Source organism: Balaenoptera physalus (assembly GCF_965194825.1).
Source record: "Balaenoptera physalus genome assembly, chromosome: 7".
NCBI lineage: Eukaryota > Metazoa > Chordata > Mammalia > Artiodactyla > Balaenopteridae > Balaenoptera > Balaenoptera physalus.
Genome location: NC_138886.1, coordinates 7949023 through 7961805, shown reverse-complemented (window position 1 = coordinate 7961805; position 12783 = coordinate 7949023). Strand labels below are relative to the sequence as shown.

Genomic DNA, 12783 nt, shown 5'->3' with positions numbered 1-12783 from the left:
GAATCTCATGACAAATGTGAGTGGGAAGTCGCCTTCCGCTCCAACAGAGCATCCGTCTGGAACAGCTCGCAGCAGCGCCAAGTCCTCCAGCAAAGAGCCTTCAAGTTGCTCAGTCTTGTAGTCTCATTTTAAAGGATCTGCCTGTAAGGTGTAACAGTTATGCCCCAAAGAATCTTGTCTCTATCAGTCTCTGTGCCAGTAGAGTCTTCCCGAGGAACCAAACAAATTCCTTACCTAAAGCAAAACTACTGGGACTTCCCTGGTGGTCCAGTGGTTAATACTCCATGCTCCCACTGCAGGGACCCCGGGTTCGATCCCTGGTCAGGGAACTAGATCTGCATGCCGCTGCACGTGGCAACGAAGATCCCACGTGCCGAAACTAAGACCCAGCGCAGCCAAATAAATAAAGCAACACTGTTAATTTTTTTTTTTGGCTACGCCAGGCAGCATGTGGGATCTTAGTTCCCAACCAGGGATGGAAGCCATGCCCCCTGCAGTGGAAGTGCAGAGTCTTAACCACTGGACCGCCAGGGAAGTCCCTAAAGCAACACTATTAATTTATGACACTCAGACACTTGCAGTCCTGTACTGGACAGTTCACAACAACTAATATGGAAGTTCACATTGGCCACTGTGACTCCATCTTGAGTTACTGAGCTTAAATCCTATGAGTTTCACACAAGATGAGGAAGAATCATGGTACAAAAGAAGTCATACTATAACACCCCCCTTCTCAAAGTGTCCTCCAATTCGAAGCCAGCTCAGTGTAGGGCCCCTGCAGGTGCTGAAATGTATCCCATTCAAAGGCTCACCTGGGGTCCCTTGGGGATTCAAAGTCAAGTGCTTTCCGGGGCCAGATAGGATCGAAGAGGCAAATAGGAGGCAATAGGGAGAGGTGGGCCTGGGGTGAAGTGGAAAGCATACTTCCCATCTAAACTGTTTTTCTTTTTTACAAAATGCTTCATGAGCATTGAAAGAAAGCTCATCTTACCACACACATCCCCTTCTGCAGGGCCCTGGCCTGGGAACCAGCCTGGGCTCCGGCTCTGGTCCCATTTCAAACTCCATTTTCCTTTTTCTAAGAGGTTCTGGTGTGGGCACAACAGCAGGGTATCTGTGTTGGGTATCTGCACCCAGATCAGCAGCTTTCCGGGGCTAGCACTCCATATGCAAAGCCAAATTCCCCCAAGCTGGTGATCTAGGCCTCCATGCCTCTCCCCATCCTGCTGGGGGCTGCTGTTGAAGCAGCCCTGCCCCCGGGGCATCCGTTGAGCACAAGCCTTCCTTGTTTCCCCCACTCCAGCCTGAGCACACCTCAGTTCAGTCTCTCTCTGTGGCCCCAACCCCAGGGGGAAAATGGTGAGATGTTCCCTATGGATTCATTGATCACCCACAATGGCTGGTGACGATTCCTTCCCCAGAGAGGCAAATCCTTCCTTGCTAAGGCCGCATGGAGACATGGTCAAGTTCCTGTCTTGACAAGCCCAGACATGCCCAAATGTCCTGGGCTCCCAGAGTAGATGAGGATCATACATCCACAGTGGAACTGACACTGGGAAGTCCCACAGCCTCAGATGAAGCTCTTCAATTTGGCTTTGGCAAAAGTCCTCTCCTTCCTCTTCTTCATAGAATAAGGAGGCCCTCCTGCTTCCTTCTTAATCACCGTCCACCCACCCTGGCCGCCGTTCCAATCTCCAGTTGCATTGAGCTCGTTCCTACTTCAGGACTTTTGCACTTGCTATATCCTCTACCTGGACTTCTTTATTCAGATGGCCAGCTCTTGTCATTCAGCTCAAATATCACCTCCTCAGAAAGGCCCTTGCCAACTTTTCTATCCAACACCGCACCACCATCCCTCTTGTCCCAACATGATTTATTTTTTTCATAGTACTTGTCACACTCTGAAATCATGCTGTGTATTAACTGGTTTTCTTGTTTATGGTCCATCTGCCCACCAGCTTCTAAGCTCCATGCGGGCAGTCAGGCCAGTCATGTTCTTAGGGCATTTCCAACACCGGCACAGTGCTCGGCACACACTCAGTGCTAGAGAATGTCTGTTGAATGAGCCAGTTAGAAGAGCTGGGAGTCCTGGGCCTCGTGAGACCTTGGACAAACCACTTCCTTTCCAGCCGCAGGCCCTGCCTCAGCCCATTGCCAGAGATCCAAAGTGGGTAGGGGCTGAGCCATCCCCATCTCTGAGCGTAGGGCTCGGGCCCTGACTCAGCCCTGTCGGATCCAGACCCCAGGGAAATGTAGGGCCAAACCCCAGTTTCCTGCTGTGCTGCCCTTCCACCACAGAGTCTCCACGACCCACCCACCTCCTTAGTGATGACCTTAATGCACTCTATGTCTCAGCTTCCTGCTGAGCCAGAACAAGACATGCTCTGTGGCTTGTGCCAGCTCAGAAAGGTAGAGTAATCACCCAGAGTCACCCAGACAGCTAGGGGTGATGTCAATTATATATATGTATATATATTCCAGGAACCCGCACTCCAGCCCTGCAGCATAAGATTTCCCTTTCCTCTCCCTTCCCCCACCAGCCATTTTTCCTCCTTTTCTCTCAAGGCCAATGGAATGGCAGTGGTGGGTGTAACTGAGTGAATTTCCCAAGGTCTGGAGTCATCCAGTCCAGGGATCAGCCATTGGCCCACAAAGCCCCCCACACCGTCACACTGTCCCCCCAGCCCTGAACTCCAACCACAGTGTCGTGTTTTTCTCTCTAGTGCCAGGCTCTCTCTTACTCCAGATCTTTGTTGTGTCCTTGGCTTGGGACCCTCCTAGAGCTGCATCTGATTCTTCTGGTCTCAGTGAAGGGGTTAGAGCACACCCACCCATCAAATAATTAGGTAGAGGCTCCTTCCCTGAGCTCCACGGCCCCATGTGCCTTCACAAGGCTTTGTCACACAGGTTGCTTTTGTCACTGTCCCCCCCCCCGACTGTGAGTTCTGTGACGGTGGAATCTATGCTTCTTGCTCCACCCCACGTCCCCATTTCCCAGCAGAGGGCCTGTCACATAGCAGGTGCTCAGTAAATATTTAATGAGTTAAATGTTTCCATTTTAACGATTAGACCACTGAGGCACAGAGAGGTTTAGCACCTTGTCCTGATCACTCAGCCAGGCCCCAGAGAAGCTCTAGAGGAAAGGGCCACTTGGGCATGGTCGGATTGGACTGGGGTCAAAGGCAGAGTTGGAGTTTCCTGGAGGAGGGAGAAGGAAAGATCAGAGGCTATGCAGGCAATTTTCTTCTCTGCTCCCAGTGATGTCTGTGTGTCCAGGTCCCTCCGTCTGACCACCAACCCCTGGTCCCATTTCACAGATGATAAAAGTTACTCCCAGAGGAGAGCAGAGCTTACTCAAGATCAATAGTGGACCGCAGTCTAATGTTTCCCAGAGCTGAAGCCCCCCCACTCCCCCACCTCCTCCCACCTGCATCCTAGAGGAGCAGGAGTGAGGGGGGCCACCCCAGAGGGAGGCCAGTGGGCCCTGCTTGAGCCAGGGCGGGGGGGTGGGAGGCGCGGGTTCTTGGGCTGGCCTTGCCACTTACCCGTGCATAAGCCCCTTAAAGTCTTTGGGCCTCAGTTTCCCCATCTGGACGACAAGGGGGCTGGGCTTGGTGGCTTCAGCCTCCCCCTTTCCCCAATGAGGACAGGGCTGTGGGAGCTGGTGAGTAAGAATACAGGCTCCTGAGTCCAAAAGGCATAGTTGAGTCCTGGTTCCAGCATTTATTGCTGAATGATCTTGCTCAGTCCCTTCACCCCCTGAGCCTTCATTTCATGGTCTGTAAAAAAAAAAAAGAATAATAGCATTTTTTTTTTTTTTTTTTGAGGATTAAATGAGCTAATGTAGGGGACTCCCTGATAACAATGCCAGGCACAGCATCCCCAGCAAAATGAGTTCATAATATTAATTAGGGGATGCTGCCCTCTGGAGGCCAAGTGGAGGAACAACAGGCGAGGAGAGCCCGACCCGCTGCCCGGGCCAGGCTGGAACCCGCGTCCCCAGCGGGCGACCATTGTCCAGGTGGGGAGAGCGCGGCTGGGCGCCGGTCACTCGGTGTGCGCCTCCACCCACTGGCAGAGGCGACGGGCGTAGCGAGTTGGGCTGACGGTGGAGAAGGTCCGGCCTGGATAGCGCAGCGTCTTCCACAGGTGCTCCAGCCGCTTGCGGAGCCCGTAGACCGTGGCGAGGTCCACGAGGCCCAGGAAATAGCGTTGCTCTGGCCCGTCCAGGATGTGTAGGGCGTTGGGGGCGTCGGGCAGCAGCCGGCGGTTCTGGGCTTCTGGCTCCTCCAGGCTCTGTACCCCTCGCATAGACCTGGGGGCAGACAGGAGGGTGAGGTTACCACCTCCTCCAGGGAGCCCCAGCCTATGGACCCTGTCAGCATGGCCATGCTGCCCCTGGGTCATTCTCACACCTCCCGTGTGCCCGGACCTGTGATGTCAGATAAACTGGGCGGCTGAGTGAAGTGCAGTTGACGGTCTAAAGCTGAGTTGTTCATTATGCAGCCACCAGCCAGCCATATGTGGCCACTGAGCACTTAAATGTGGCCAGTCCCAAATGAGATGCGCAGTTAGTATAAGATACATACTGGGGCTTCCCTGGTGGCACAGTGGTTTACATCCTGCCTGCTAATGCAGGGAACATGGGTTCGAGCCCTGGTCTGGGAAGATCCCACATGCCGCGGAGCAACTGGGCCCGTGAGCCACAATTACTGAGCCTGCGCGTCTGGAGCCTGTGCTCCGCAACAAGAGAGGCCACGATAATGAGAGTCCCGCGCACCGCGATGAAGAGGGGCCCCGGCTCGCCGCAACTAGAGTAAGCCCTCGCACAGAAACGAAGAACCAACACAGCCAAAAATAAATAAATAAATTAATTAATTTAAAAAAATAATAAAATAAAATAAAATACATACTGGATTTCCAAAACAGTATGAGAAAAAGAATGTAAAATATCTCATAAATGTTTATATTGATTAGATGATGAAATGATAAAAGTTTGGATGTACGAAGTAAGTGAAATATGTTATTAAAATTATTTTTACCTATTTCTTTTTTACTTTTAAAAATGAGGCTACTAGAAAATTTAAAACTACATGTGTGGCTCGCATTAAATTTCTACTGGGTAGCGCTGGTCTAGAGCATTTGGGTCACACAGACTCTGGCTCTGCACTTATGTGCCACATCACTTTGGGTAAGTCCCATGTTTGGGTACTTCCTAAACTGCTGTTTGGGGTCGTCCAACCCTGGAAGTTTCAGGGTGGCAGAGTTGAAACCTTGCAGACAAAGTCCAACCTGAGTTTGCAGATGGTGTGTCTTTTTGCCTCAAATTGTATTCCAAATCAGAAGATGCCTCTGGCTGGGCCCCCAATCCCAACCAGAAGCAGGCTCAGTTCCCTAACATTGTCCTCTTGTGATGGTGGGAGTTTGGGAGTGGGGGTCGCGGGGTGGGGGGGTCGCTGAGGGCTTTATCCCTGCCCTGCCCAGGTCTTGGGGGAAAAAAGCCAATCAAAGAAAGCCCCACCCAGGCACCAACCAATCAGAACCGAGTGGTCTGGGAGCCAGGACAGAGTGCTGGTACTCTCTGCAGTGCCAGGGTTAACCTGGGGGTGGTGGGTTCTGAATGAGGGGCTGGGAACTGGGTGGGGGTGGGGCTGTAGCTGTGACCATTTACCAGGCAGCATGGAGAAACAACCATCGTAGGCAAACTTGGGTTTACTTGCTGAATGACGGCTGTAATCTGAGCACCATCTGGGGGTAGAGGGCAAGGGAGAAGCTGACCTAGGTTGGATGGGCAGACGGTGGATTCTGTGCCCCATGGCAGGCATTCCACCATCTGGTCAGGATGTGCCCACCAAGCCATTACCTTGGGTTGTGCCCAAGACTCACCCATCCCAAGGTCTTCCTCCAAAGGGTGGGGATGGGGGCTAGGTGAGTGGACATCATTTTTCACTTGTCTTGTCCACCCACTGGATCAATGAACTTATTTCCTTGAAGTGCCTGTCTTAATCCCTGAGTAATTCGGTTCAACCACAGATGTGGGCCTTGGAGGACTGAAATCCAAGTAACTAACCAAGTACTAACATGAATCCTCAAAAGTCATTCTACAACTTCACTTCCTCTCTCTGAGGCTCAGTTTCCACATCTCTAAAATGGGAACGAGCCCATCCTCTCAATGAGGCTCATAGTCAGCATGCAAGGATTGGCTGCATGCAAGAGGAAGGCAACAAGATGATGGTGCCAGTGGTGATGACTTTGGGGTCCTCAAAGTGAAATGACCGAGTTAAGGGGCAAGGGCTCTTTCTAAGGCAAAAATTAAATAGTTCTGAAACCTTTAATGGCTCCACATCTCCTTCTGGAAAATGGGCAGATTCTTCAAAAGCACAACTGGATCTCACCTGGTCTTTCCTCTGCTGTGATCCATCTGTGCCTGCTACCCCTGCCGGCCAGACTTCTCCAGCCCTCCACCCTAAACACACACACACACACACACACACACACACACACACACGTACACACATACACACAAACACTGCACTTTCCAGTCTTCGAGCCTTTGCCTGTGCTGTTCCCCCACTACACCATCTGTCTTTTCCATGTTCTCATCACCTCATTCTTGCTGTTGCCTCTGGGGGGCCCACCTGGCTGTGCGGAAGATGAGGCTACTGCCTGGGCCCCGCTCATCCTCATGGAGACGCTGAAAGGCCATCAGGAGGCTGTAATCCAGCACGTTGAGCTCCCGGAGGAAGGCGGTGTCCAGTTCCATCTGGCGGAGGAGCCAGCTCCGCTGGGGCCCTGCCGGAGCATCAGTGCCCCCGCCTGAGTGCTCGTTGTGTGCCAGGCAAGTTTCTGAGGGCTCCACACACATCTGCCCCAGAAGGGCAGATGTCATTACTGTCCCATTTCACAGATGAGGAAACTCATCTGTAATTTGCCTTGGTCACCTAGCTAGAAAGCTGTGGAGTTAGGATTCTCTGCCTGACTCCAGAATCTGGGCTCTTAAAGACTCAGGCAGAGAGCAGTGCCAGGGACACCCTTCTAACTTCACTCTAAATGGAGGAAGAGCAGGCAGTGACCGCCCCCGTGGCTCACCCAGGTTGATGGTCTTGCCCTGAAAGTTGAGGTCTTTCAGCACCAGGACAAGGGGGCTGCCCTCAGGGGCGGGCTCCACCCAGCGGCTCACCTCGCAGCCCTTGATGTCATACCTGGGAAATGAGGGGTGGGGGAGACAGAATTCAACCTTATAGAGACTTGAGACATACAGGGAACTCACAAGGTAATAAGAAACAAGAGCTTCCACTGGGTGACTGTCCAGATTCTCAGCACAACCCCAGTCCGTTATTGTCCCCATGTTAGAGATGAAGAAAAAGCCTCAGAGAGGTTTTTTGTTTTGTTTTGTTTTTAATTTGCCCAAGACCACACAGTGAGTAAAAGGGCAGAGCAGGGATTCCAACTCAGGCCCTTGAACGTCCAGTCCAGCCTTTACCCCTGCCTGTGACTGCCTCTTGGCACCTTGTCATCCCTGGGGTATCCCAGACAGAGGGGCCCAACCCTAGACGCAGCACCAGAGGGCATGAGTGAAGTCCGCGGCCCTGGGGGAGCACCAGAGTGGAGCTCGGAGGCAGAGGCAGGGCTAGGAGGCTCAGAGGGCCACCTGCAATCAGAGGCTAGTTTGAATCCCTGCTCCTCACGTAGTAGCTGTGTGGCTTTCCCCTCCTCAGTTTCTCTTCGAGAAAATGGGGATGATTAGGACAGCTACCCCTCATGAGTTGTTCTGGGAATAAGGATGGTGATGAATGCAAATGGCTCACACAGCGCCCATGGCATACTGAGTGCTCAAGAGATGCTGGTCGTGGGAATCACTGTCTCCGACCCGTCAGGAGATCTTGGTAACGTCCCTTCTCCTCCCTGCGCCTCAGTTTCGCTGTCTGTCTAGTGAGTGTGGGTGCTTCAGGTGGCACATTCCGGGTGGGGCCGGGAGGCCGACTCACCTCTCGGCGATGCGGCCGGTGGGATAGAAGACGCTCTGCATGATGATGAAGTATTTCTGGAGACGGGGGTAGGGAGTGAGGGAGGACAGGATCTCACCCTCCCCCCGCCCCCTCCGGCCCGGCCCCCTCGCCTCGGCCTCACCCACCTTCTTTCCCCGGGCCACCCGCAGACTGTGCACTCCTGGAAAGGGAGAGGGCGTCAGGTAGAGAGGCCCCAAACTCGGCAACGCCGGGTGCATCCTGCCCCAGTTCCAGGCCACGCCTCCTTCTCGCGATCCGCCGCTTCCCGAGCCTCCAGGCCACGCCCCCATACCCCTTCCCCAGCTTGGGATAGTGTCCCAAGTCGACCCGCTTCTAAATTTAGCCCCAAAGATGCCGTGTCCCCCAGGCCTAGCCCTGCCCATATATCCTCCTCCCGGGACTAGTCAATCCCAACCTCGCCCCCTTTGGGCCCCGCCCGAGGTCTTGGCCCCGCCCACCGACCCCCGCCCTCCTACGTTGCTGTCTAGGACCCGCCCCCCCACTGAGCTCTGCCCCCAGCCGGCCCCGCCTCCTGTCCAGTCCCCTCCGCCCTGCTCGGGCTCAGGTCCCCTACAGCCCCCGTCCTGAAACCGCCCACTCCCTGTCCCCCGCCCCTTCTCGCTCTCTCTCTTCACCCCTCCCCTCGCCCCGCAGTCCCGGGTCCCTGGCCGGTCATACCCAGCAACCGCGCAAGCAGCGAGTGTGGGTGCCGCTGCAGGTGCTGCACGTAGCGGGGCAGGTGGGCGAGCAGCGCCCGCACCTCCCGGCGCCGCAGGGTCTTCAGGAAGAAGCGCTGGTCGTGGCTGGGGGGCGGACAGAGAGGTCACTCACCAGGTGGGGCAGGAGCCGCCTCCCCACCGCCCCTCTCGCCTCCTGCCCTCGCCCTCAGTCTCTCCTCCTCCATCTGACCTCTATCTGGCCCTGACCCAACCTGACCTGGCCATTCTGTCTCTCTCCTCAAGAGCCCCCCTCCACCCCGGACACCTCTCCCACCCCTTCCCCACCCCAGCCGCCAGCTCACGACAGGAAGAAGCTGGCCTTGCTCTTGGAGGTGCTGAGGAACTGCAGGTAGGGGCCGCCGGGACCCAGCGCAGCCTGATAGTCCTCCTCTGCCAGCCCTAGGGAGCGCCGCAGTCGGGCGAAGGCGGGGCCAGCCAGGGTGCCCAGCTCGAAGCCCTGCGGAAAGGAAGAGCAGCCCCAAGAGTGTCCCTGGGGCCCAGGTGTGTGCAGTCGGCTCTGGCGCGGGAGGGTCAGGGTAAGCACACCCTTCCTGCAAAGCCCCGGGGCAAGCCATCATTCCCACTGCACAGATGGGGAAACTGAGGAGAAGAGCAGAACACACCCCCTCCCATGCAGCACTCTTGGGCTTTCTACCTCGTGAACCTGGGTCAGGACCTCAGAGAAATCCTCCTCCGTGGGCAGCCCCTGTAGCAAGGAGCAGAGGGGCTCAGGGCAAGTCTCAACCCCCCGGTGCCAGCCCAGGGTCTCCAAGCATCCTGTACCTGGCCTCACCCCCGTTCCCCCCAATTTGATTCCTCCAGCCAGTGGGGACCACTCTGGGTGTGCCTGAGTTGGGCAGATAGACTGCCAGCCCTCCCAGAGCTGGAGGGAGGAGGAGAGTAACCCAAGGCAGGTCCTAGGTGTGTCTCATTCACTGCTGGGTCCCCAGCACCAGTCTCTGAGTTAGAGCCTGACACATGTGCCCAGACACACACGTTGGCCAAAGTGTCGCCAGATGCCCTCCCAGTCGAAGGGGATGGCCTAGAAGCCTAGGACTGTCTGACTCAGCCTGGGAGAAGCAGAATCAGAGAAAGCTTCCTGGAGGAGGTGCCCCCTAAGCTGAAATCTCAAGGGTAGTGGAGAGGAGGAGCAGGGTGCTCATAGGAGCGGGAACAGCAGTGGGGGCCACCAGGAAGGGAAGGAGAGCCTGAGTGACTGAAGCGAGTAAGGATGGACTGGGAAGGAGGCTGGACAGTCGGCCCTTGGGGTTGAGCCAGCAGGACCGTGAGTCCAGGCTGAGTATTGGGGAGCCATGGAAGATTTTCATCAGGTGATGAGATTTAGAGGACTCCTACTCTCTCCCTGGACCTCCAGGTCCCTGTGCTAGGACCTGGCTCACAGGATGTGGTCACACTGTGCACACATATGCACACACACAAACAACACACATGCTCACCCGGGCCGTCCAGCTGCTGAGCTTGCAGTGGGCGACCCTTTCTGCTGAGCCAGCCTGGCCCCAGCCTGAGCTCCGGGGAGGATGGGCTGGGCTGGTGGGGTGGGGGCGGGGTCCCTTCTCAACCACACACCCTGGCAGAACCGGGAGGGCCTCAGAGACCAAGGAGTACAATCCCTCCCACCCATTATACAGAGGTGACATTGAAGCCCAGAGAGAGGCAGAGACCCACCTAGATCACACATCAACCACCCGGGTCAGGGGGTTCCTCGCACTCCCCACACACCCTGGGCTTACTGGCTTCCTGGCCTCAGCCCCCACCCCAGAATGTCCCTCCCTCCCTTCACCAAGCCCCTGCCTTCCTCTCCTTCTATCTAGCCCGCTCTGTTCCCTAGCCCTGCAGTATTAGCAGGACAGGGCATCAGCCTGGTCTTGCTGTCTGTGCTGTGGAGGTGCATGGGACAGACTGGCCACTCACCGTGGGCGGGTGGTCCATGGACACTTGAGTGGCAGCCCACAGCCCTGCCTGCATCATACACGTCAGCTGGTGCAGCTCATGCCCTGGGCCAATCTCAAACAGGCCTAAGCGAGACTGCTTGTCTCGTAGACGCCAGAGGAGGCCACGGCGGCCAGAGCTCGAGGCGGCAGCTCTGTGTCCAGCCTCTGGGGAGGGGGCCAGGACCTGGAGTGGGAGGCACCAGAAGCAATGAGCCTGAGGCAGCAAGCATCCCACAGGGGAGAGACCCTCGTCTGAGTCCCACGTCCACTGCTTGTCAGCTCACCCCTCATCCCTCTCTGCCTCAGTTTCCTCAGTTGTAAAATGCAGATAAGGCTGGTACCCACCTCACTGGGTGTTGTGAGGGGACAGTACCTGGAATGCAGTCAGCACCCAAAATAGTGATGGTTATTATCAGTAGGTAGAGCATTTGTTCTGCAACCTCTCACTAGCTTAGGTAAATCACCTAACCTTTCTGCACCTCGTTTTCTCATCTGTAAAATGAGAACTACAATAACTCCTTCGTGGCAGGTATTAACTGTTGTTACTGTTGAGTTTGAGCATCCTGCACAGGAACTCCTTATAGTAGGAGCTGTGATGTCAGTGATTCAGTCATCTATTCCACTCGTCTATGCCGAGTTCCTCCAGGCCAGCGCGGAGGGTCAGCACGAAGCTGAGATCATAGCTGCTGACCCCTTAGCATTGGGCACCCACCAAGTGCCCAGCACTGTCTGAGAGCTTGACCTCCTAACAGCCCTATGAAGGAGAAGCTTTTATCATTGTCTCCATTTTCCCGATGAGGAAACTGAGGAAGTTCTCGGGGGATACCCGCCGGACTCCCCGCTTCAGACCTGCGGCCCCATGTGGGGCGTGTCCCAGTCCCGCCCAGTGCAGGACCCCTTCTGGGCTTGGATGGGGGTGTGTTCGCCGTGCACGGGGAGGGGGCCCTGCCCCTGCCCTCCAACCCTTTCCTTTCCTGTCCTCTCTCGGGTCTGCACCTACCTCGCGGGGCCCCGGGCTCGGCGCGGCCATCGCCCCCGCAGCAGCTTCCCCGGGCTCTGGCCGCGTCCCCCGCTGCCGGGCCGCCCCGCTGCAGGAGCCAGGCCCCGCCCCTGCTTCTGGACCGACCAATCGCGTGGTGCCGGTCACGGCTGCACCCAATCCGAGCGGGGGCGCGGGGGATCGCCTGCGGGTCCCGCCCCCGGGTCCCGCCCCCGGGGCTGCAGCACCCTTCGGACCGCGGTCCAGGGCGGGGCAGGGCCGCCGCGCGTTGGTTAGGGTCCCCACCGGGGGAAGACCCTACATTCCCTTCCTGGGGTGGGAGACTCAGGTCTCGGGGCGCTCGGGGAGGCGGGTAACCTAAATCCAGTCCCGCCCACCCACCCTGGCGTGAAATTCCCACCGACCGTATTTCGGGTGAGGAAACTAAGGTCCAGAGAGAGAAGTGACTACCTCCAGGTCACACAGGAAGTCAGGGGCGTGCGTTCATTCAACACTTATTTTGAACATTCACTATGGGCCAGGAGCAGTGTAGGCCGGGGTGGCGTGGGGGGTGGGGGGAGGCGGATTTTAGTGGTGAGTGAGAGGGAGGAACACAGCTGCCAGCGTGAGCTTTTAAAAGCATAAATCGCATGATGTCACTCGCACGCTCTAAGCCTCCAGTGGCTTCCCACGGCACTGGAACAAAGTCCAAACATCTCGGTGTGGCCCCAGGCCCACCTGCCCGCTCTCCAGCCCCATCTCAAATCACTGTCCCTGCACCCAGCACACGGTCACAGGGGATCCCTGCTGGCCCTTGGCCACCAAACTCTTTCACACCTCCAGGCTTTTGCAGGTGCTGTTCCCTCTGCCTGAAATCCTCCCCCACCTCCACCCTCGACTTGATTTGCTTTATTCCTTATCACCTTGCCCGACTCTAAGTGTCCCCTCCCTTCAGTCATGATCACATCGCTTTATTTTTCTTCATCACACTTAACACTGTCAGAGACTGTCTTGTTCATTTATTCGTTTATTATATCTCCCCTCCCCCACCCAGAGTGGGAGTGCCAGGAGGGCAGGAACCATGCCAGGCTCCTTCCCTGGCTCAGTACCTTGCACAAACCAGT

The 12783-nt window shown here is 56.1% G+C and overlaps 1 protein-coding gene across 2 annotated transcripts; it reads right to left on the bottom strand.

The window, feature by feature from the left end:
• Positions 1-3210: 3210 nt before the first annotated feature.
• PIP5KL1 (phosphatidylinositol-4-phosphate 5-kinase like 1) lies at positions 3211-11804 on the bottom strand. 2 transcript variants are annotated; one of them, XM_082470233.1, is made up of 10 exons: positions 11681-11804; positions 10661-10864; positions 9384-9434; positions 9031-9185; positions 8688-8812; positions 8135-8169; positions 7989-8044; positions 7090-7202; positions 6639-6792; positions 3211-4315 (listed from the first exon to the last, which is right to left on the bottom strand). In XM_082470233.1, exons 1-10 carry the CDS (start codon positions 11708-11710, stop codon positions 4048-4050), a joined length of 1191 nt encoding a protein of 396 aa, XP_082326359.1. In that variant the 5' UTR covers positions 11711-11804; the 3' UTR covers positions 3211-4047. The 2 variants fall into 2 exon arrangements, with proteins under 2 accessions (XP_082326359.1, XP_082326360.1); XM_082470234.1 differs by lacking the exon at positions 9384-9434.
• Positions 11805-12783: the final 979 nt, after the last annotated feature.